General features: G+C 38.4%; 2 protein-coding genes across 6 annotated transcripts; one reads left to right on the forward strand and one right to left on the reverse strand.

Annotated features, from left to right (window-relative positions):
* Positions 1 to 1,614: 1,614 nt before the first annotated feature.
* On the reverse strand, positions 1,615 to 12,721 carry immp1l (inner mitochondrial membrane peptidase subunit 1). Of its 4 annotated transcripts, none has more exons than XM_053634541.1 (6): positions 12,661 to 12,721; positions 11,838 to 12,005; positions 5,737 to 5,825; positions 5,486 to 5,612; positions 3,332 to 3,442; positions 1,615 to 1,799 (listed from the first exon to the last, which is right to left on the reverse strand). In XM_053634541.1, the coding sequence occupies exons 2-6, from the start codon at positions 11,940 to 11,942 to the stop codon at positions 1,728 to 1,730; spliced, it is 504 nt and encodes a 167-aa protein (XP_053490516.1). In that variant the 5' UTR covers positions 11,943 to 12,005; positions 12,661 to 12,721; the 3' UTR covers positions 1,615 to 1,727. The 4 variants fall into 4 exon arrangements, with proteins under 4 accessions (XP_053490516.1, XP_053490519.1, XP_053490517.1 ...); XM_053634544.1 differs by having other exon boundaries at positions 11,838 to 11,951; positions 12,661 to 12,716; XM_053634542.1 differs by having other exon boundaries at positions 11,838 to 11,991; positions 12,661 to 12,696.
* On the forward strand, positions 12,691 to 25,381 carry elp4 (elongator acetyltransferase complex subunit 4). 2 transcript variants are annotated; one of them, XM_053634538.1, is made up of 10 exons: positions 12,694 to 12,951; positions 13,390 to 13,425; positions 15,774 to 15,895; positions 16,947 to 17,066; positions 17,170 to 17,303; positions 20,622 to 20,706; positions 21,751 to 21,933; positions 23,881 to 23,986; positions 24,219 to 24,325; positions 24,518 to 25,381. In XM_053634538.1, the coding sequence occupies exons 1-10, from the start codon at positions 12,780 to 12,782 to the stop codon at positions 24,620 to 24,622; spliced, it is 1,170 nt and encodes a 389-aa protein (XP_053490513.1). In that variant the 5' UTR covers positions 12,694 to 12,779; the 3' UTR covers positions 24,623 to 25,381. The 2 variants fall into 2 exon arrangements, with proteins under 2 accessions (XP_053490514.1, XP_053490513.1); XM_053634539.1 differs by lacking the exon at positions 21,751 to 21,933 and having other exon boundaries at positions 12,691 to 12,951.
* Positions 25,382 to 25,390: the final 9 nt, after the last annotated feature.

Consider the following 25,390-nt stretch of genomic DNA (forward strand, 5'->3'; position numbering starts at 1 on the left):
GACGCAGCCGTGCTCTCTTGTTTATCGTCAAACGGCTGAGCACTGCTGTGTGTGTATGTGTCCTGTCTCACAATGTGGTGAAAACTCCCACACGATGTTAATAGTGTGATTAAGGTGTGTACATGTCTGTAACGCACGTCGATAATGCGACTAAAACAGGAATACTCCACACGTCTCAATTCCATTTGTGTTTACTTCAAGTATGACTTTAGCCGGATTAAGGTCATCAATAATTGCTGTTTACATGCTAGTTTCTTAATCAGAGTATCGTCTTAATCCGGTTAATATCGGATTATTGTTGTCCATGCAAACGTACTGAGCGTTAATTTAACACTGAGGATTTTGCTGTGTATGTGTACCTAATTAAAAGGCCAGTGAATTTTTTTATGGAACATCAAGATATTCAATTGAATTTTGATATTGAACTTTTTATCTCATTGACCGTTGTGCTGAATGTGGTCCGAATGTGTCTCAGACAATGTGGTCGAGTGATCAAATCTTAATCTGGTCAGAATAAGATCCTGGGTCCCTTGATGCAGTCAAGCGAAATCCAAACGTGATCCAATCACCGAAAACGCACATTTGATTCAAAGGGTGCAAAGGGGGTTATCTTATTCAGCTGCTCATTATCAGGTTTGCTGGTGCATGTATTTATTTGACTCGTTTCTCTGCTCTCCTGCAGAACAATTCTGATCGGTCAAGTTGGTTTATTTGTGATGTTCCCAGAGGTGTGCCTTAAAAATATTACGTTGTGCAACATTTTGTATCGTACAAGCGTTCCTCTCTCCATACAGGCCACCGATATGCACATTCATCAGAAAAAATATCACACTTCAAGTGTTTTCTTAAGAAGCACAAGAAATGAATAAAAAGGGACGTATTACCTGCAATTCAGTGTTATCTTTAAAACTCTTGCTTTTTTGTGTATGTGTGATAAATGCATTATATTTGCTTTGTATTATATTAGAGACTACGTTTACATGGACAGCAGTAATCTACTTATTGACCTTATTCTGAATAAGACAATATTGTGATTAAGGTGTTTACATGAATCGCTTTTAGAATATTCCTTTCATGTTCCTGTTTTATATGTTATAGAACACAGATTGATTAACGGACACGTCATTACGTCACCACGCCACGCCGTCTGACGTCCCTCCAGAATTTCACATATCGACTTACAGTTCGTCTTCGTTATGGTACCGTAAAGTTTCATTTTTAATTTTAAGAAAGCTTCAAGTGCGCTTTTTAAAATTATTATTTGTCATGCTATACGTGCAAATAGATGACTGCTTGAAGACATGGGCTGTGTCCCAAACCGCGTACTTACTATACTATAACGACTAACTGCCAATTGCCAAATCACACCACCAACAAAAAAAGGAAAATATATAATTTAAGTAAAAAATTTCAGATTTTAACACGAGTATTTTTAAATGTAAATACCTATTTATTTGAACTCTAGTGTATTTTCTGCTATACATCATGTTACATAACTGAGTAAAGCTTTGATTATATAGTATATAATACGGTGAACTCTTCTATTGCGTTATATTTTGCGTGCGTGATGAAATTCAGTCGTTAAAAAGATAATGATAATAAAATAAAGCTGTGTGGGTTTTATGGATCATGTCAGCATTTATTATGGGCAATAAAATGAAAACTTGCATTCCTGAATACTGGTTTTATTTGAAAAGTGTGTGAAGGAGAGTTCATCGTGGTTGCCATTATTCAGTGCGCAAAATGCGTCCGGTGTTAGGACTCTCATGTAGCACGCCGGCATTGTGTGGAGGCCACAGCTGCAACATAAACACACAGAAAGCATGAATATGGCTGAGAAGGAAAGTCCTGTATCCTCTACCCGCTGCCATGTTTTCTTTCAACACATGAAATACAAATATTCTAACATACAAGCCATCCTGTTCACTTTTGTATTTAGTTTTGATGTACTGCACGGCGAGTACAATATAATCAAAATGATTATATTAGCAAGGATAATCAGCCACCAAAATTGTGCCAACATTAACCAACTAACGAAATAACTTGGTTAACTTTATCATTGTCTTTACACCAGGAGCTATCTAAAGTACCTAGGAAAATTTGTTAGCAAGCTACATAACATTAAATGAATTTACAAAAATATAATTTACACACCTCTCTGGTAGAACTGTGTTATTACAAGTAACTTCAAGAAAAAAATGCGAGTTTTGCTCCGCATGCGCTTCTGCTAGCTTTCTACCGTTAGCAGGGTAGATTGCTAGCATTTGCTGTTCAACAATTGCGAGCTAGCTGGCTTAAATTCATGTGCAAATGAATCAGGGAACCTGGACCTGTGAGGCAGTAGTACATGTGTCACCGTGCTGCCATGTTAAATCTCTACTTTAACTATATAATTTTTTCTAGCATTGATGTTTGCCCTGCCCCACCCGATTACCCTATTAATTAATTAATAATATCGTCCATTTAAAGTCCACAACAAGGAGTTATCAGTGTAGCCCATCCTTTAAACCATCATGTTGTTGTTTTTTTTCCCTAAAGGAGAGTGCATGGAATGAACAGAAACATTATTTTATTAACTCAAAATAGTCAATTAAAAGGCATGACGATCCCCTACATCCCACACACGTTACAATTTCATGACCTTCAAGTAGAAGCTTGTGCACACAACTTCCAAATAATGAAGGTGGGGGCCTCATATTTATGGAAGTATTCTGCAGACAATATTTAAAAGCAGTTGCGAGCTGTAATTCCTATTTGTAGATGTGTAAATTGTGAATATTTTTTAAATGAAACCAAATTTGATGTGATAATTAGTACTAGGACCATCCTTGCAGCAATATTTTAGCAATATATATCAGACTCCTAATAGATTTATTTCCATGCTTCTCATTCATATATCATCATCATTTTAATTTTTCACATTTAAATTGTCTTTTATAATCATAAATACACTTGTTTTCTATCCCTGAACATTTTAGCCTTAAAGGGAAGTTGCTTGTGTTTCCAGCTGGTGGTCAGTACACCATTGAGAAGCCTTGCCTCGGAAGCATGAACTACCCACAAGCCATCTGCATTATGTGAATGGTGCACGTAGAAAAAAAATGACGTAAGTGACACCAACTTCATTTTATTCATATTTTGTTTGGGTGGCTGAAAAATCATAGTTTTCAGGTGTATCACCTGAGCAAAAAGGTCAAAAATCATAAACTCTATAGATAAAGCCTTCATGCTGGCACCTCTAAATAAATACCATCCCACTTTAATATCGTGTTGTGCAAATTTGCAGTCCTTTGTAGAGGAGTCCGGGAGTCTGTAGAGTTCTTCAAATTACCTTTAAACACACTCGCCCTTGTATGAGTCCGTAGGGAACGGGGCCGTAACATCGGGAGTCTGTAGAGTTCTTCAAATTATCACCTTCCAGCCACACATGACCTCTTGGGACCTAACACACACACACACACACACACACACACACACACACACAGCCATGAAGTGGAAACTCATCCAAATCTACACCAGTAATATGAATAAAATGTTGCAACATCCGCCATCGCCATCTCTTAATTCAAAATGAAAATTAAATACAATACCTGGGTGTCTTGATATGATTCAATTGCATACAGTCTTGATGCAGCAAAAATAAGCATTGCCTGAATACAGTCCCCTTCAAAAGTATTAGAACAGCAAGGCCAATTCATTTGTTTTCACTATACCCTGAATACATTTGGGTTTGGAAGGAAAAAAAAAAGGTGACTACGAGACGATAGATCAGAATTTCAGTGTTCATTTCCTCATGTTTACATCTAGATGTTTAGGTGAGCAAAAGTATAGGAACAGATCGTCTTAAAGTGCACTTATTATGGTTTTTCTAATATTACCTTTCATGTACTGTGTTATATACGTAGTTGTTTGTGAACGTAAAAAAAATAAAAACATCTGCAAAGTTTCAAAAATCGAAGCGTGCGACAAACGGCGTTATCGTCTCCCAAAAGAAGTAACAGATTCTGAACAGTTGAAACGAGTCGTTAGTAATTCCAGACTTTACTTCCTATACAAACCTATGTAGGTTTGTAACAAAAAGCCCCGCCTCTGGTCTTCATCGGCTGCTCGCTGTCAGCGGTAGACCAGTCACAACAGACTGGGCCATCTGACCAATCAGAGCAGAGTATGCTACATGATGGAAGTTCCTCCACATTAGATTGGATGCATTTCTCTGTGAATCTGCAGACAGAATGTTTCTGTAAACTTCTGAATTCATTCTGCTGCTACCATCATGAGCTCCATCATCAATAAAGATTAGTGAGCCTGTTCCAGAAGCAGCCATGCAAGCCCAAGCCATGACACTATCTCCACCATGCTTGACTGATGAGCTTGTATGTGCTAGATCATGAGCAGATCCTTTCTTTCTCCACACTTTGTCCTTTCTATCACTTTGGTAGAGGTTCATCTTGGTTGCAGAACTTTGGTGGCTCATCTCTGTATTTCTTTCCGAATTCTAATCTGGCTTTCTGATTCTTACTGCTGATGAGTGGTTTGCATCTTGTAGAATGACCTCTATATTTCCGCTCTTGAAATCTTCTTCAAACGGTGAATTGTGATACCTTCACCCCTGCCTTGTGGAGGTTGTTGGTGAGGTCACTGACTGTTGTGTTTTTGGGTTCTTCACAACGTTTCTGGGATGAGCTACTTTTGTTTTCCCTGGTCGACCCGTTCCATGTCTGGTTGTTGGTACACCAAAGGTTTCTTTCTTTTTCTGGACATTCCAAATTGTTATATTGTCTATGCCCAATGCTTGTGCAATGGTTCTGATAGATTTTCCCTCTTTTCTCAGCTTCAAAATGGCTTGCTTTTCTCCCATAGGCAGCTCTCTGATCTTCATGGTTTTTTAAAAATCCTTTTTTAACAACAAATACAGTCTTCACAGTTGAAACCTAGGGCTCAAACCAAGAGTAGCCATTCAGCACTATTAATTCTTCAAACAACATGTTCCAATATTTTTGATCACTTGAAGAAAAAAATGGGTGGGTTTAACACAGCTAAATGTAAATATGAGGAAAATGAAAGCTGAAATTCTGTTCCAATTGTTTTGGAGGGGGCCAATTTAATACATTTTCAATTGATTAAAGCATTCAACATTCTTGAGCGTCAATCATTGTACTTTTATAATGACACATTGTTTGTGTGATCCATTCAGACTCCGTTCAGCAGCATATAATGAGAAAAAAATTAAACATGGCTAATTAAACACTCTTGTGTGAAGGGTTGCCAGGTCTCAGCAAAATTTGCAGCCCAAATATATCTCACATGTGAACTGGTGTATGGCGGTTTCTCTGCTTTACCGTTATATAAAGCCAACGGCTTTGTATATTGACGTGATGTGAAGTCCCGTCCTGTGATTGATCCTGTTGATGTTTGATTCAAGACATTCAGGTATTACATGGTCAGGAACACAGTACATAGTGACACAGACACAGTTTATACTTACAAAAGTGTGTGTCTTAAATGTATCCAGTGGTCCACTGGTGCACACTTTATCTCCTTCCAGTCCAATAACTCGTTTACAGATGTTCATGTTTGGGTCAAATGGGCTCTTAGCAATCACAATGTCCCCTCTGAAATTTTAAACACACACACACTCTTTTATGGAAACTTCTAGTTCACTAGTTAGCAGTCTAATGCCATTTATATATTTATAGAAGAACACACGCACACTTTGACGAAGTAAACTACACTCACTTCTCTATGCGGTACAAGCGTCTGCTGAGGCGCTCTGAAAAAACAACGTCGTGATTGGCGATGGTTGGCTCCATTGATGGTCCTGAACACTGCACAGGGAAGTAACACAGACACACACACACGTTACCACAAGATCCAGTTTGTTTGACTGGCTGTGTTCAAAACCAAACGTTAACCTTATCACAAAAAATTCACAGACTTTGACTTTTATATAACAGTCAAAAGTTCAGACTGAAATATGTTTGTTATATTGTACGAAGTGTAAATGAATGTGGTTAAAATCTGCAAACCAGATACAAGCTGCATGAAATGCGCTGAAGTCAGACCCTATTAGATGTCATTGTTTATTTAATGCTAATGTCTATTAGCTCTGTTATTACACACATTATAAAGCACAAATATTATAGCCGGGAGCTGTTATCAAATATTACATAGACAAACTCGGTACTGACTCGAATACAGCCTTTGCTATATACCAGTTTCCTATAAATACTTGTGGGACGATCATGATGGTTTGTGTTTAATCAATCCCAAAGAGATGTTCGATTTTAAGATGTTTAGAAAGTGTGCTCCACTATTCCACTCTGTGCAAGTGGTATGTGGTTTATGAAAACAGATGTTCTCTTCCTGTGAAATTGGAGTCGGACCCCGAGGCTCGCTCACCAGAGACACTCAGTATGATGACTGTACAGTGTACCCTTGATGGACAGTTTGTGCTGGTGGTGGCCAGAGATACAACAGTCTAAAGCTTTGAAATCAGTTTGGATTGGATTTGGATTATTTTGAGCGCAACACGGAGTATTAATGAGGCAGACACAGACTGGCGCAGTGAACATGCCATTGTCGGAAGGATTGTTGGAAGATGAAGTAAATGTTGTTGCAGTACGACAAAGTATGAGCAAAATACAGGAAATTTATTGGATGGATTTACAGATGCTCATAAGTCTTTTATGTGAAGAGGAGCGTAGAATTGATCTTGAGAAGTGGTTCCAGCTTAAAATGGACGCAATTCAAGAATTTCTGTCTTGGGATACAGTTGTAGAAAAGTGACCGATGTTGATGATGTTGATGCTCCTGCTGTCAATGTTTCCATAGTATCTTTCAGGTCAAAAGAGTCTACACGGATCTCATGGAGCACTGATTGAGGCAGAGGCGGAACATGCTGCTCTAAAGGCACGTTATGCTGCATTAAAAGAGAAGCATGCACCGGAGGAAAAGGAGCAGATGCTAAACCTGCAGAAGGAGCTAATAAGAAAACAAAACATTGGAAATTTAATCTGATTTGTCAGCTGCTAGAAATCTGATTTGACACTGCTAGAACCAGCGTCTTGAAAGAAGTAAAAAGACCAGTAAGCCCAGTAGATGCAATGAATGAATATTTTGATAAAGAGCAAGATGCATTTGAAAAAAACCCCAGATAGCACCAGATGATCCGACGAAGAGTGTAATGAAGATTCAAAGTGTCCGTCTTAAAGAGTCACATTCAGCATTCCGAGAGCAAAAGGAAGGGAAATCTCCTCTGAAACTTCACGAAGCTGGGCCAGTCACTTTGGAAGCAGGTTCATTTTTATCTGCTCAAGCAGAGATACATACTGCCTTTAGAGAGGCGCGGCAACATCTTGAACCATTTTCCAGCGCTGTCCAAGGCAACGCCACCCAGTGCAAGTGCAGACTCACGCAACCTGCATGTCAACCTTGACCCAGCTCAAGGTCTCAGCCAGCACCTCAAGTGAACCAAACACCTTCGCACGACACCGCTTTGAATAGTATTCTACGAAAGCAAACTGACACTCTTGTGAAACAGACACTTTTATTGACTTTGCCTCCTAAGGAAGTCAAAGTTTTTGATGGAGACCCGTTGGAGTTCAGAGCATTCATTAAATCTTATGAGGGCATAATGTTTTTTTGGAACAGCATAAAGACTTGCTTTCACATGGACCCTGTCAGGGGATATCAATGAGCCAAAAAGTCTCCTTAAAGAACATTTTGGCAACGAGTTTAAAATCTCTAATGCATACATAGAAAGGCCCTGTCATGGCAATCCATTAAGCCAGAGGATCTAAAAGGTCTACAAGCTTTCGTGCTATACCCGAGACAGTGTTGTAATGTTATGGAGGAACACTTGATTCTTGCTTCTAATCGTAGATCCCTGACCATTAAATTGCCTTACGAACTCAGAGAAAGATGGCGAATTGAAGTTTCTGAGCTCCATGAAAAGGGAAACAGCAAGGTGAGCTTCTGTGACCTAGTCAAGTTCACTGAGAAGCAAGTTAACATATTAACAGACCACATATTTAGCAATATAATTGATCAAACTATCCGAAATTCAGCTAAAACAAAATCTGCAGTTAAAATTAACAAGACAAAGTCTTCTAGCAGCAGTTTTGCCACCCCACCAGTGTATCCATGGAAAGTCCACAACGTCCCAAATATGCTAACCACTTGCCTTTTCCGTGCAAAGGAACATCTGTTGGATGTCTGTCCTCAGTTCAAAAGAAAGATGCACAAAGATAAGATCCGGTTTTTAAAGGAAAAGGGGATATGCTTTGGATGTCTTGTCCAGGGACACATGAGTAAAACCTGTACAAAGTGTCAAACCTGTAAAGTCTACAATCAAAAACACCCAACAGTACTTCACACGGGAAAAGTGGACAACTATTGGAGTACCTCATCCTGATCATGACAAACCATCAATTTCTTCCAATACTTGTAGTCACATTGGGGCAGGTCATGAAGAAAGTGTACTATCAATTATGCAAGTGAAGGTTAAGGCGAATAAAGGAAACAAAATAATATAAATGTATGCATTTCTGGACCCTGGCAGCTCCGCCACATTTTGCACCACAGAGTTATGGATCAGCTTGATATGACTGGAAAAATTACCAACATTCTGTTGAGAACAATAAATCATGAAAAGCCTATGGTCAGTCATGTGGTGTCTGGTTTGGAGGTGAGAACAACTTTGTTGCCCTTCCACATGCATACACACAAAACTCCATTCCTGTCAATATACACAACATCCCACCACAGAGCGAAGTAGCTAGATGGCCTCACCTGAAAGGAGTATCACTTCCCACTATAGAAACAGATATTGGCCTGTTAAACAGCACTAATGCCTCTAAATTACTGGAACACTGGGAAATAATCAACAGCCATGGAGATGGGCCATATATATATATATATACATACACACATCCAGTGAACATACAAGGCTCCATACCTTTGTGGCGAACAGAGTATCATTTATAAGAGAAACAACAGAGCCAACACAATGGAAATTTGTAGACACCAAATCAAATCCCGCTGATGAAGCCTCAAGAGGACAGAGGGCTGAAAAGTTTCTTCAGAACACAAGATGGATTCATGGTCCAAACAAATCTAGACTGGCCACTAGCCCACATAAAGGCCCACTCACCTTCTGAGGATGATCCAGAGGTAAAAAGAAGCACAACTCTGAATGCGATCATCCAAAGCGGCACCAAGCCGACAAGCTGATGTCTTATTTTTCAAGCTGGACTAAGCTCAAAGCTGCAGTACCTGAAACTTAAAGAAACCTTGAAGTGCTTGGTACTTAAAAGAAAATAATTAAGTTCAACAATCAGCACTTCCAACCCTGTAATTCGGAACATGGGGAAAGCTTTCAAGCAAAAGATTGAAGATTTTGCTGAGTGGACAGAAGGTAAATGTTCCAGATTTGGAGATGGCTGAACTGTCCATTATTCAGTATGTCCAAGCAAGCCATTCAGAAGAGATCTTGAGGGTACATACCAACATTAAGAAATCAAGTACTCTATACCAACTTGATCCAATGTAGAAGCATTGAGTTCTTGGAGTAGAAGGACGTTTGTCTAAAGCGGCCTTACCCGAAGAGGTCAAGTTTCCTGCTATGCTTCCCAAACAGTCCCATGTGTCAACACTCATTCTTAGACACATACATGAAAAGTTAGGACATGCAGGAAGAAATCACATTCTTTCTGAACTGCATAAAACATTTTGGATCATCAAGGCCAATTCTACTGCATGCAAAGTTATAACTGAGTTCACTGTATGCAGGAGAAACAGGCCCAAAGTAAGAGAGCAAAAGTTGGCTGATCTACCACCGGAAAGGTTGGTTCGTGATTTACCCGCTTTTACTAATGTGGGCATTGACTATTTTGGACCTATTGACATTAAAAGAGGACGAACTGGATTGAAACGGTATGGAGTTATTGTTCACATGTATGACATCCAGAGCTGTACATCTAGATGTTGCGCATTCACTCGACAATGACTCTTGCATTCAAGCCATCAGACGCTTTATCTGTAGAAGAGGCCAAGTAAAGCATATAATGTCTGATAATGGAACAAAAGAGGAAAGAGAACAGAGAGAGGCTCTATCTGATCGTATTTAAAAGGTTTTACTTCATCATGGGGTAGAATAGAGTTTTAATCCCCCAGGAGCATCTCACCACTGATGAGTGTGGGAACGACTGATTAGATCCACTAAACAAGTACTTTTCTCTGTTTGAAAGCAACAAGAGTTAAACTGAGGAAGGACTACATACACTGTTATGCGAAGTAGAAGCTATTTTGAACAGTCGTCCTTTAACCACAGTCTCTAATGACCATCGAGACCTGGAGCCGCTCACCCCAAACCACATTCTACTTTTGAAATTATTGGTATGTTTTCTGGAGTCTGTGTGCGCCCTCTACAGGACAAATCGCAGGATAAAGTCACAGGTTTTTTTGGTGCTCTTATAATTTTACAGTTTGAATCATTTTGTATTTTAATCGTAACGTTAAGTTACATTAGTTTGTTTTGATTTATCGTAAACATTCAAGATTAATTAATGAACTACGATCAACTTCATTTCCCCAGATTTTAATGGATATTAAGGAATCAAAGAAGAGGTGTCTAAAATTTCCCCAGTGGGCCCAAGAAGTGACTAAGGAACTTTTGAAAAAGAAGTAAAGGTCACTACACTCAGTAATTCGCCATACAGACCTGCAGTAATCAGGACAATCCAATATGAATCACATAGATGTCATACTGCTGTCAGTCTGAGCTCTTTTCCTGTTTACCTCTAAATCAGCTCACAGTGTGTGTGTGGGACCAAGAGAACACCATTTCAAATGACTGTTACTGAAGTAGTCACAATAATGTGAATTTTCCACACGCCACCATGATTCTTCTTGAGACCTTACCAACAAAGTCATGTTGTGAGTGTATGACGTGGTATCCAGCTGCAGCTTTCTTGGGCTTGTGACATTTGGATCAAATTCGACTCGAAACTTGCAGAGGATATAGGAAGTAAAGGACTCTAGACTAACCTCAATCCTCTGACTGAAGTATGCAAGCTACGAGTGACACAATAGCCATGGTGTCATGCTGTACTAGAGTCCTTGGGTGTGTGAAAGGTCTGGATCTTGTGGTCTGTTCATAGATGCTTGAATATGGCTTCTTTTAACGTTAGCTATTTCTTTCATTCCGTTGTTGTGTTTGTGCTAGTTACTGCATCAGCATTTTAGCTATTACAAATACACATACTGGTTTAAGTCTACTCTAAGCTGTCCTTCACAATGCCTGCACATACACATACACATTGCCTGCACATACACATACACAAGTGTCCATTCAATTGTTTTAATAATAACATAATAACATGCATATTTATTATATGTATAACCATCCATCCATCCATCCATCTTCTATACCGCTTTATCCTTTTTCAGGGTCACGGGGAAACCTGGAGCCTATTATATGTATAACCCTAGTATTGAATATGGGTTGGTTATGTGATTGTATTGTCAAATGTCTTTGTGAAGTGGAATGGAATTAAAAAGCCTTGTGTCTTGGGAGCTGTCAATGGACACAATGATTGAATGGAATAATCCTGTTGCGGAGGAGCTAACAGAATAAAATGGGGTCTGATGGGGAGTCTAAAGTCAGTGCTGGTCTAGAATTGCTATGAATTAGATAGTAGGTGACCAACTACAAACTGTTTGGCTTGTACTAGACAGATATTTAACATTTTTGGAATTTATAAGCTGTACAAGAACAGCTTGTGGTTATGTGTATTGTGCGTTAAGAAAATGGTGTAATCGACGTTCGACGAACTCACCACGACAAACTCTCCAACGTACTCGAACGTGCAGTGAGCAATGCAGCCGTACTGAACAGCATAGCCAATAAAACCCAGCACCTTACTGAAGAAACGCTGGGACATCACACACCCCTGCAAAACACCTGTATCATACCCTGCAACACAACCACTGCTGTACAACACAGTCTCACATTACACACAGACATAACATTATTATTAATATTATTATTATTATTAGTAGTAGTAGTAGTAGTAGTAGTAGTAATATAACATCTTTCACACATAAAATGTATGGAAAAGGACAATCAAAGAAATCATAAGAATCATATGAGCAGCTCTAATTTATTATTATTAAGATAAATCTAGGATTAAACAGATTTGCAAAACTATACACATCAGAAATAATGAGAAGAAATAATAAAAATCAGACTTTATAAAACCTTCCTTTTAAAATGACATCAAATTATATTATACTGCCTGTCTGATCTCAACCGGTAAATAATATTTTTTTTTAGGTGTATAAAAAAAACAGCAGGCTGCTTTGCCACATTTCTGTTTGTTGACTGTGCGTGCACTGAGCAAGCCTTGACCAAGGACTAGATCTTAAAAGTGTAATAAATGGATTATTTACAGGTTAAATATGTATGTGAACTCTTTCTGAGTTATATATAGTGCTACACATCTGAATGTTAGTCACCCAGCTCTTCCAGAAACCTCTGTTCATGTATCTATCTATTCATTTATCTGACTATACACTGTCTATATGTCTATTTACATATTTATAAAGTTACACTTATACTTAAAGCACGATTAGACGCTGTATTCGTTTTAATAATCTTACCTTAGGGTTATAGTTGGAATATTTTTATCCACTTCCGTCTGCTATGACCTTTGAACTCGCGAACGGAAAGCTCTGATTGGCGGCGCAGTTACTACGTTTTGTGTTTTCCTCTGTCAGACATGGCGGCGCCCATGGAGAACGCGACTAAAGGCACACGTTTATCGGGAAGCTCTACCAGTTTTCAGAAAAAATCCCGCAGTAAACTGATTCAGATTCCTGGTACTAAACCGTCCGTTCATACCGGGCAGCTCATCGTCTCTTCCGGTGTTCCGTCACTGGACTGTGCTCTCGGTGAGTCGGTTTAACATAAAGAACATGACTGTAGGTATAGTTGATTTTATGATAGCTTTTAAAAGCTTATGGATAAAACAATAGAAACCCTCGTAGAATTTGTAATGGTTTTAATGGAAACTGTAATGGTCCCTGTGGGTCTCTACTGGTAATTTGTCGCCTTTGGTATGTTATGTCTAGTGGATACCGTTAAGGACCAATAATGGTAATGGCCAGCTAATGGTTTGTAATGGTATTTGTAGTGGAAACCGTTAGAATTTCTGTGATGGTTTCTATTGTTTAAAAGTAAGTATAAAATAGTAAGGACATAGTGAGATGTACCGAGAAGACGTAAACTATATATTGTTGTTTAAAAAGTGTTAAACAATGCCTTTTCTAATAATGTTACTGATTCTTCTAGATATAATGACTTGTCTTGATGTTTTCTTATTTCATTAGGCGGAGGTCTGGCAGTGGGAAGCCTGCTGCTTATTGGTAAGATCTCACCCGGACATGAAGCCGTGAAACACGTAGATATTTCCATTAACATTTACACAGATCCTAAACCTTAAAGAAGTGCTTTATAACGTCCATCAAGTACAAATCCTCATTCTCCTAAAATAAGCCAATATATCTCCAATAATAGTCTCATGCCTGTAAAAGTAGGAGGAGGTTGTTTGGGATACTTTAGAAAAAAAAAAAAAAAACAACTCACCTTTTCTTCACCATATCTTGAAAATGGCTTTAAGTGCATAAACTGTGAATAGGTAACGTACTCTAAAAGGTTTCATCCTTTTAAAGTGCTTAGAGATCACCAGTGTACTTGAATTTCACTGCTTATTTTATTGACCAAAGAATTAGAATTTCCACTCCTATTAAATTGGCCAAAATAGAGAGCCCTCAAGGCAGTATAAAACCTCACACTCGCACATGCTACAATATCATGATTTTAGCTGTTCAGTTACGTGATCCATACCATGTGTGAAGTTAACATGAAATAAATCTACTTACGCGTTCTGTTCATTTATAGCTGTCCATGTCCACTTTAGGGCTACAACAACTATTCGATAAAAACGATAATAATCGATTATGAAAATCGTTGGCAACGAATGTCATTATCGATTACTTGGTCTGCTAACGTCACGGGGGGGGGGGGGGGTGTTTACGTATGACGTTGCTTTCATGAAAACACAGGTGAAAACACGTGCTAAATGGCAGAGAAAACAGATAACCCGGTCGGCAAAATAAAGTGTGCGTCCCAAGTCATCTAAGGCATGGGAGCATTTTACAGTAAATGCAGCAAAGAAGATGGTACCTTGCATGCTATGCAAAGTTGAGCTTGTGTGGCACGGGAGTACCACAGTGATGCACGAGCACATGAAGCAAAAACACGTTGGTGTCATGGACGAAGGTGAAACATCAGCACGGTAAGAACAAACTTATATCCACATATAATGTGGAATATATCCACATTATATGAACATGTGAAATGGTATAGTCTAGTTTAATTCCATGCTATTGTGTAAACAGCTTTGTTTACTAACATCAGGACAGTCACACTAGATGTATTTTGTCTGGAGCATCAGGTTGCGCAGCATATTGATGGATTAAAATCGCGCTACCACAGAAACAGGTTAAATTAAACACGGTGTGAACAAAGTCAAGCAGTAAATCTAAAGGCAGGTGATAACAGCAGCAGTAAACGATTTTTTAGTCACTGTAGTGGTTTTCATCGAATGCTTATGCGTTAGTGTATAATTGTTCCTGTCCTTTTAAACAAGTCTGTTAGCTTGCTGCGTTTCTCTGTGTGTCTGCTACAGTTAACTTTTATGTTTTTCAAATGCAATCTACTGCGGCTCTACTATGTTATATACATTAAATGAATGAATTATATTGTCACATCTGAAGTACAGCATGTCTGTGTAAAAGAAATTTAACAAAAATGGTTAAAACATGTATTAATTATATATTATTAAGATTTCTCATATTAATCACGGATGTCAACTTGTCATCAGCAATTATCATTATAAACAATGAAAATATTAATTTACATATAAATTGCTTCTTGCATGCTCAATTGCTGTTTTTTTTTTCTTCAGAAAGAAACATCTCTCCATGAGTGAATTTGTTCAGAGGAGAAATCCCCCATGCACTCCTCAACAAGCAGCCATTGTTACAGATGCTATCCTATATATTTTTAAAACTCAATTTTTGGCTTTGTTTTTGATTATTTAGGTTTTGGATATTATTTAAAGTTTTGCTGCTTAAAACTGGACAAACTGTAGACAAATGACAAATGTTTTATTTAAGGTTTAAATGTAAAATTAAAGTTTATATTAGTAAAACTGTATGTGCCTTTTGCATTTTTTAAAAGTACACATACAAATACCCTGATTTGGTGGTTTATTTTGTTATAATAAACAAAATCTAATTGAGAAAAAGTTTAGCTTTTAATCAGATTAATCGATTATCAAAATATTCATTGGTTGCCGCCCTAGTCCACTTTATCACAAGGGAGACATTTGATTTGATTTGTGGTTTTGGTTTCTGTCCTGAGCTAATATGTATAGAGTTTTAAAAAAAATATTTTCAAAAAAGTGTTTAGGGAGCGTGATCATTATTTATTGTTTCCACAAAATGCCTTTGGAACAATATTACTCTGAAAGCCTTGATCAAGAAAGGTAAATGTTTCTGGGCTAACAGGACAAAATATTAAATGACTAGAAAAGAGTACATTGCAGGTGTACATGGGGAAGCTACATGGAAAAGAAGGAAAGTGACAGTTGTGAAAGATTTATGTATATTTAAAGAGATTTATGTGTGTGTGTGTGTGTTTGTTGCAGAGGAGGATGAGTTTGACAGTTACTCACATGCATTGTTGCAGTATTTCCTGGCGGAAGGGGTGATGAGTGGACATGAACTCTTTGTTGCTTCTGCTCAAGATCACCCTGATGACATCATAAAGGTAATCACACACTGTGCTGTATAATCACACTAATCACATCAGCGGTGATTCTAGGGACTGGTGGGTTCCAGGCAGGAAATAAGACATATTATGGTTTAATTTTTTGTCAGGGCAATATGAAGAGGCCTACTTTTTTTTTTTTTAGTAAAAAACAAAAATGTGTAGGCATGTGCTACTCTCTCATTATTTCATTTAAGTAAGCAGATAAAAGGTCTAGAGCTGATTTTAAAGTGTGGCATATGCATCGGAATCTGTTGCTGCTAACGCTCAATATGAAGTCCAAAGAGATGTCACTGTCAGTGAAGGAAGCCATCATTAGGCTAAAAATATCAAAGCAGAGAGATACATTAAGTGAAACATTAAGTGTGGCCAAACCAACTATTTGGTAGATTTTTAAACCGACAGAAGAATTCTTTCCCCGGTGAAGAAAAAAACAAACGGCCAGATGAAGAACACCCTCTAGGAGGTAGGTGTATCTGTGTCAAAGTCAACACTCACTCGATGATGGTTTTGACTGACAATGTTTGACTGAAGTCTCATACGTATCATCAGAGATCATGATATGGTCGTGATATCTATTACAGACGCACTGTCTGAGGGCTCGGAGATCATGCACATTCATTTAATTATATTGTTTAATTATAATTTAATTATCTCGTGCACTGTGGAGAGAGGAAATACCCCAAATCCTATCAATTTGTCTTTGGAGAGCGTTGTTTTCAAAGTGCTGGATTATTCACTGACTCATCTGTTGGCAAATTGGTGAGCCTCCACCCATTCTAGTCCTTCAAGAGCTAGGTCTTTCTTGGAGGCTCCTTATATACTTGAACACGATTGCTTCACCTGTTTCACATTACCTTGTTATTTCAATTGTCACATCATTATTAGTCCTAAATTGCCCCTGTCCCATCTGTTTTGGAACATGTTGCAGGAATCAGATTCAGAATAAATGTATGTCTTCAAAAAACCAATGAAGAATGTCTGATGCATGTTGCCATAGGTTTTCATGAGTAAAGTACAAATGTAAAGTGTGTTTGTGTCTGTGCTGCAGGATCTTCCATCTCCACTTCAGGATGAAGATCCAGACCTTAAAAACGCATCATCGTCGAGCCCAGGTCAACAAGACGCCATGAAAATTGCCTGGCGCTATCAGAACCTTCCTAAGTTCCAGGTGAACACAATTCTGCACGCAGAGACAGAGATGAATGTGTACCCTCCGTGAAGTAGTGAAAAGGGATTTCATGGTTTTGTCTCATCCCTGACATTGTGTCCAGAGCGTGCTGTCCTCTTCATCTCGGTTTGGTCATTATTATGACCTCTCCAAACATATGGAGCAAGATCTTCTACAACATGCCAAGATTCACACGTTCTACCTGCCTGAAGAGCAACCAGCATCTACACATCTCAGGTACACACTTATATAGACACATGGAAAACAGGATACAAACCCCTACATGGTAAACAATGCCTATAAGTTAATATTTGAATTATTTAAATGCTTATACAGACATATCTTGAGAAATTAATGTCAATATATAATTATTACTTAATTATTAATATCATTATCTCATTAGTTGTTTAGATGTGGACGTTAATATGTATCTTATGTAGGTGATTTTAAACAACTATGACCTCGTGACCTATACTGCATCTGTATTTGTGTCATCCTTTGCATTTGGTTACATTTGATTAGATTTTATTCTACGTTCAGATACGAGGCAAATAATAATCAAATAAAGGAGCTACATCCTGACTCTGTGACCCTTTTGTAAATAGAGTTTGCTGGCTGTTTAGTTTTGGTTCTTACACCTTAATGAGAACAGAACAATACAAGCCCAGAAAATAGCTGGGATCTGCATCATCAGTCGGCATTGCAGCTAGAGCCCATGCTAGGCTAAGCCTTAAGACCCATGTGCCCATGCATCATTTGGTGAGAAAGAGGTTCAACAGGCTAGGATTATTATGGAACAGGCAGAATCGGATGCTGAATTAGGATAACTGGTTCTGCAGAGAGAGGCAGCAGCCACTGAAGTGCATGGTGAAGCACTAGAAGTCACTCAAGGTCATGGTAATAGGACACCATCTGGAAAAGTAGGCTGTATGCTATCAGACATACTTGCATCTTATCTGACAATCATTAATTATGCCCAGCAACCCAGTAAACCCATCATGACCAAGGTGAAGGGGCTGAACCCCACCGTGATTCACACTCCCTAATATCTCAGCCTCTCATGCAATGCAGGTCAGATTCAAAATCATGTCATCCCTAAAAAAAAAAAGATCACCCAGCGCTTGTAAAGATTCTTTGCAAATTGCTGGATCTGGAGGTCCAAAATTTTAATATCTACTTCTGCTGGGTACCTGGACACTGTGGAATCCTGAGAAATGAAGAAGCAGACATTGTTGCAAAAGAAGCAGCAGTGATCAGCGGATTTCAAAAAGTGTCCAATACGTCAAACTGACCTACAACCCATAATAATCTTGTATAACAAATGGCAAACTGAGTGCGACCAATGCTCCTTGAACAAACACCATGAAATCAGCCCTATTATCTACCATCTGGTAGATGCGTCTACAGCCGCTGTTGAATAGGTCACTCCAGGATGACAGACAAGTTTTTCATATTAGGAGACCAACATGTACCTTCTACCAGAATCCATTATCCTTGAAACATGTTTTATTTGACTGTACTGGTCTTAACCCAGTGAGAAACCGTCGACACTCTGGAAGAAATTTTTAACCTAACGCAATTTTAGCGTTTTTAGGAAAAATTGATTCTAAAAACCTTTATATAGAGTTCCTTAGACATTTCTCGCCATGCAAATAGCCATAGAAGCTGACATGGTGTTAAAAAACAAACAAACAAACAAAAATGCAATGCAAGTCCAGTTTATCCAAATAAAGCCATTGAAATGACAGACTTCACCAGGTACCTTGCATGCTTTGAGCTGGGGAAATACAGAGCGTAAACAGTTATAATGACCAAACCGAGAGCTTCAGGGCTTGGAAGTCTTCATTGAGTAATGTTATTGTCAGTGATGTTTGGGGCTTTCAGTTTGGGAAGAGCTGGATCTGCTAATGAAGTGGTTGAGAAAGGATTCTTCTAAAAAGGATATCGGTTGAGTGAATGTTATGCTGCACCTGAAGTAATCCAGAGTGCCTGCTCACGAAAGCTAGATGCTTTTGCAATAATTTCCCCAAAAGACTGTGTTTAAACTACGAGAACTTGGGAATCTCTTGATGGAGCTCTGGTCAGCAAAAGAAAACTGTTTCCAGAGTTAGTCCCCTGCTTTGCTGCTGTAACAGCCTCCAATCTTCATGGAAGGCTTTCCACTAGCTGTTGGAAGGTGGCTATGGGGATTTGTGCCCATTCAACCACAAGAGCAATAGTGAAGTTGGGCTTTAAAAACCTCACTTTGTACACAGGTGCATTGTCAAGCTGGAACAGGTTTGGGTTGGGCCTCTTAGTTCAAGTTAATGGAAATCTTAATGGTGCAACATGCAAAGACAAACTAAACAATTCTGTGCTAAACCCCTGCAACTGTTCCAGAATGCTGCTGCACACACTTTTTTCTTTTTTCAAAATCTCTCCAAATTCTCCCAATTGCTGTGTTCTCTCCACTGGCTTCCTGAAGCTGTGTTGATGCTTGCCTTCAAAGCCAAAAACTTCCAGTACCACTTTTTTTCATTTATTTAAAATAAAATCCACAAACTGAGTGTTAAAAATATTAAGATTAAAACTTAAATTAAGATTAAACTTAATTTAAGACTAAAACTTTACACAACCGTTTGTCCACTTATATAAGACTGAAAAGAACCCAATACACACACACACATCAGAATATATATTATTAATTTAGGACTGTAGTTTAATTCTGTGCTTTTTTTTTGCATCAATAAAAAGTAATACATAAATACTTGGTGTGACATTTAATTTGACTCGCTGAATGATCTTTTGTTTATTTTATCCATCAATGGGACACTTGAACTTGTCTACCACTCATAGGTTTTTGCAAATTATCATTTCATTTGTGAATAAATTTAAAATAAATAAATTTAAAAATACATCAATGAACGATTGTCAGCTCAGCTAACGTGATATTTGTCAATGCACGTGAATAACCAAATTGATTAATTTTAAAACATCTCATTTGAATATATTTTGATACATTTAACAAAAAAAATAATAAAATAATGTTATTTAAACTTTTTTTACGGACTACCTGCAATTACACCACTGACCACTAGGGGTCCGAAGCGTGTTTTCGGAACAGAAGTAATGTAATCAGTAAATGTGCCACGCGCAGACCAACTAATCGATAATGAGATTTGTTGACAAATTTGTTGACAGCCCCCCCCCCCCCCCCGAAACCCTATGAAACTCTTCAAAAACCCTCTGAAACTATCCAAAATTCCCCAGAAACCCTTCAAAATCCTCCTAAATCCTTCAAAAACCATCTGAAACCCTCTGAATGAAGATTTTCCTGTATGCTGGCACCCAAGTCATTAAGAATTGGCTCCTAATTTATTGACAATTGATTGCAAATCATTTGCAAACTCATTATAGCTGAATCACGCCTTCAGATCATGCCTCTTTATTACCCAGAAGCACTCTGCAGACACAATAAATATAATGCTTTACTTTAACCCTTTCCCCAGTCTGTCCACATATATTCATGAGTATTCTTCCTGTCTCTCTCTCCCTCCCTGGCTGTCTCACTCTCAGTGGTGTTCTTGGACCCTACTCTGTGTTACTACACTCTATCCAGTCGCTAATCAGACAAAATGGGTTTGATGGATCAAACTCACAGGTTAGTACTTTTTTCAAAGTAGAATTGTGATTTAGTCTTTAGAGACTAGCTACATAATATCTAATCAGGAGTGGTCCTGTAATGGTTCCCTTCCACTGGTGGATGGGGTAGAGAGGGGCTAACTATTTATATACAGTGCTTCTGTGTGAAAAAACTAATTGCCCCCTTAAAATTAAAATTTAGTTGTGCCACCTTGAGCAGCAATAACTGAAACCAAACGCTTCCAACAACTGGAGATCAGTTTTTCATTTACTTCTAGGACTAGGACTTACTCCTATGCTTTGGATCGTTGTCTTGCTGCATAATCCAGTTGCGCTTGAGTTTCAGCTTACAGACCTACAAGACTTACAAGACTGGACGTTCTCCTTTAGGATTTTTTGGTTTTTATCTCGCCACTCGTCCGTGGATAAATAAATAACAATCATTTAAAAAGTCTTATTTTGTGTTTACTCGAGTTCCCTTTGTTTTATCTTTCGATGTTGTTTTAATTTCTGAAACAATTTAGTACGAGATATACACGAAAACAGAAGAAATCAGGATGGGGCAAATACTTTTTCACACCACTGTAGCAACAGTGTGTACTATTGTACACACTGTTGCTACAGTGGTGTGAGTACACACTGTTGCTACAGTGGTGCGAAAAAGTATTTGCCCCATACAGTCAGGTCCGTAAATATTTGGACATTGACAAAGACAAACATTGGTAGACAAAGCTGTCTACCACAACATATCGGAGTTGAAATGACAAAAATGAATAGAAGTACTTTCAGCATTAATTTGAGGATATTTACATCCAAATTTGGTGAATGGTGTAGGAATTGCAGCACATTTTAAGGGACCAAAAGTAACTGAACAAGAAATTGGGTGCTCAACTGTTCCATGGCCAGGTGTATGTTATTTCATCATTATTTCACTTAATTAAGTCAAATAAAAAAGGTCTAGATATGATCTCAAGTACTCATTATTACATTCTTTCTACCTCTATATCTAATTCTTTAAATCTCTCTCTCTCTCTCTCTCTCACTTTGTATCACTCCCTGTAAGGTGAAGACTTGTAATGTGCTACGACTTGCTCTTCACTCTCTGGGGTCAGGACTGTGGGGTGATGATCTGTGTGTTAGCCCTGCCCACAATCACGCCCTGTCGACCTTTCTCTATGTCCTCCGAGGCCTCCTACGTTCCTCCCTTTCTGTTGCTATGGTGACAGTACCCACTCACCTCATCAGGGTAAGAGCCGGGAATATGTATGTGTCTGTGCTTGTTAGAGTTGGTGCAGACCAGTATAATGCAGACCAGTTAAACCATTTACAAGAAAGATGATTTTTTTTTTTTTTTTTTACTGTGGTAACAGTAAAGTAGTACCCATATTAAGTACTCCCAACCCACAGACTAAATATTTAAACAGTTCAGAAAAGTGCAAAACTGTCATTTCATGAAGTTCCCTCAGGTCCCCCTGAAAACACTCCGGGCCCCTGAGCGATGAAAAGAAAAATGTATAGCAGTTCTTGAGTATGCCAGTAATTGTGTATTGTGGTTATTTTGGGTTATTTCTTCCTTTGTTTGAAGTATGCCATCTGTGTTACAGTTAGGAGCATTATGAAGACCTATGATTGGCTGTGCTCTTTAAGTGGCAGTGTGCTTTGAACCGGTGTCTCAAGTGGTGTACAAAGGGCACTGCAGTTTATATTTAAAGCAAAATTAGTTTTTCCTAATCAAAGAGAGTTCCAATTAGGAGATATGAATTGGGTATGTGCACAGTTTTACCATTGACTTTAGGGGTATGCTTGTGTAACCTACTCCTTTTCTTTAAATTTGCCACTGAATACTAAAGACAAATTATTTTATTAACATTCTCTGCACGGTTTTATTTCTGAATAATTAATAATATACAGATGGATCATAGATGTTTAGGTGATTCCCTCCTTAATTTCATTTCAAAAGTTCTTTATATATATATATATATATATATATATATATAAAATCCTTTTACAAATTGGTTGATTAATGGCCACGTGGCTGACTTTCCACAGATGATTTGCTGCTGCTCAAAACGATTGAATACACCAGTGTTGACTGGTGCAGGAGAGGAAAAAACCCAGCATATTTAATCACTTCCTAATTCTTATCATTAACATTATTTGTAAAGTGTTAAATTAGCAATAAAAATCAGTTTCTATATATTTATTATTTTTATTTTTATTATATATATATATATATATATATATATGGCGGCTGTGGCTCAGGTGGTAGAGCGGGGTGTCCACTAATCGTAGGGTTGGCGATTCGATTCCCGGCCCACGTGACTCCACATGCCGAAGTGTCCTTGGGCAAGACACTGAACCCCAAGTTGCTCCTGATGGCAAGTTAGCCCCTTGCATGGTAGCTCTGCTAACATTGGTGTGTGAGTGTGTGTGTGAATGGGTGAATGAGACACAGTGTAAAGTGCTTTGGATAAAAGCGCTATATAAGTGCAGACCATTTTTTCATTTATATATATATATACACACACACACACAATATTAGCTGATATTATCCTATTGTTCTGAAAGATTGGTAAAATACTTTTGAGTATAAATACTATATTGTGGGCTTTTATGACTGCACATTCCAGATTTATTCCCACTTTAATGTTATAATAAGCTCCACTCTTCTGGGAAGGCTTTCCACTAGATTTTGGAGTGTGACCATGGGGATTTGTGTTCATTCAGCCATAATAGTGACCCACAACTCAGCTTCATTAATGAGGTCAGACACTGATGTTGGGTGAGAGGGTCTGTGGTGCAGTCAGTTTTCCAGTTCTTCCAAAAGGTGTTGAGGTCAGGGCTCTGTGCAGGAAACTCCAGTTCATGCTGGAACCGGTTTGGGACTCAACTGTAATGCTACAGCGTACAAAGACATTCTATACAGTTGTGTGCTTCCTAGTTTGTGACAACAGCTTGGCGAAGAACCACATATGGGTGTGTGATGGTCAAGTGTCCACAAACTTTTGGCCATAGTGTTTTTTTACGAATGCCACAGAAGTACAAAATACCCAAACTCCCAGGTTTAGTGTTGTGTAGTCAGCAAGTTTGTGGAGATTTAAGACTATCTCAGGGTCAGGATCCGTTTCGGTGTCTCTCTGCCCGTCTCTCACGCTTGTGACACGTCTGTATGTCTGACTGTCTCCTTTTGTAGAATAAATTACTAAGAGGGAGGATGACCAGGTTGAGTGACACAGCTATTGCGTTGCAGTCGTTCTCCGCTGCAGAGAGAAACAACCCACTTTATAAGGACTACCATGGTGAGGCACATGTGCACACACAGGAGGAAGATCTGTGCTCAGTGCTAATCTCTCAAGAGGAGGCATTACCAAATTCTAGGCCTTAAAACCAATTTGGCAAAATGTTACTATTTAAAATGTATGACAAAAAAATTATTCAATTTAAACTATACCTATAGCCAACAATTGTTTGCTGTAAATAAATTACTTCTTGTAGCTCATGCTTTTGTGTGTGTGTGTGTGAGGGTTGCAGGTCTTCTGCATGTTATCCAGGTTCCTCGGCTGAACTGTTTAGGGTGTGAAGTTCCCGATACAAAGGACCTCGCATTCAGACTGAAGAGGAAACAGTTCACCATTGAGGTGTGTATATATACACACACACACACACACAGAATCATTAATCAGTGTTTTCCCATCACCCTTTGTGCTCTCAGATCAGCTCTCATAGTAAGAGCTCATTGTTATGAGTTAGTGTTCATATTAACTCACTATCTCTCTTGATCTCTTTCTCACTCTCTCACTTTTTCACTCTCTCTCTCTCTCGCTCTACAGAGGATGTATTTGCCACCTGATCTCTCTGACTCAGTAAGTCGGGTCAGTAAAGTTCAGCTTGCTCCAGTTTGTACTTCTGATGGAACCAAACACCTGGACTTCTAGAGTGCATCCTCCTCTTTCATATTAATAGATATCCCTCACTGTCATAAAACAACATGTGTTACTCCAAAGCAAAACATTAGTGATATTTTAATCTTAATTACTGTTGATGCGTGGCACTATGGAGAGAGAGAGAGAGAATGTGTGTGTGAGAGAGCAAGAGAGAGACAGTGTAAGAGAGAGAGATAGTGTGAGTGAGAGAGAGTAGTGCTTGTAACCCTGTTGGTTTCGCTGGGATTATTAGGAGTCTAATCACCGAACCCTTCACATTCATTCACTCACACACACACACATTCTTGTAATTATAACATTCTGGGGTCAGTAGTCCCACGCATGTGTTGTGGGGACACCACTTTCCTGAGGTCCTACAGATCAGGCATGTATAATTTAAGCCTGAGAACACAAATATCATCTCAAATTCTGGATTTAAATCACAAAATTTCTGTGCTTGTTTTTTTTCCACACCTAATGGAGACATAAGACCTTATCATTAATGAGGACCTAATTTGCATACACAGCAAATTAGCTGGTTTTCATGTTGCAGTGGGGACATCACCAGATAGTTAATTTGCATACACACAGATCAGGTAGTTTATATAACAACAAGGGGACATGGTTTTAAAAAACAAAGTTGTCAATTTAACTCTATAATAATTTACACAAAATTACAAACTAAGTATGTCTAATTTAGAAGGATGTCTGTAAAGCAGACATGATGTGTATTTTCTCTATTTGAAGGTTTAAGCTTCTCATGAAATTATATTGAAGAAT

Source organism: Ictalurus furcatus, chromosome 10, assembly GCF_023375685.1.
Source record: "Ictalurus furcatus strain D&B chromosome 10, Billie_1.0, whole genome shotgun sequence".
In the NCBI taxonomy this organism is placed as follows: domain Eukaryota; kingdom Metazoa; phylum Chordata; class Actinopteri; order Siluriformes; family Ictaluridae; genus Ictalurus; species Ictalurus furcatus.

Coding starts and splice junctions, on each gene's coding strand:
- immp1l (XM_053634541.1), bottom strand. CDS start 11,942: ATGTCCCAGCGTTTCTTCAGTAAGGTGCTGGGTTTTATTGGCTATGCT. Junction 5,613..5,736: donor CGCTTGTACCGCATAGAGAA/GTGAGTGTAGTT, acceptor TTAAAATTTCAG/AGGGGACATTGTGATTGCTA. Junction 3,443..5,485: donor CATTTAAGACACACACTTTT/GTAAGTATAAAC, acceptor TGTGTGTGTTAG/GTCCCAAGAGGTCATGTGTG.
- elp4 (XM_053634538.1), top strand. CDS start 12,780: ATGGCGGCGCCCATGGAGAACGCGACTAAAGGCACACGTTTATCGGGA. Junction 23,987..24,218: donor ACTTTATAAGGACTACCATG/GTGAGGCACATG, acceptor TGAGGGTTGCAG/GTCTTCTGCATGTTATCCAG. Junction 24,326..24,517: donor GGAAACAGTTCACCATTGAG/GTGTGTATATAT, acceptor CTCGCTCTACAG/AGGATGTATTTGCCACCTGA.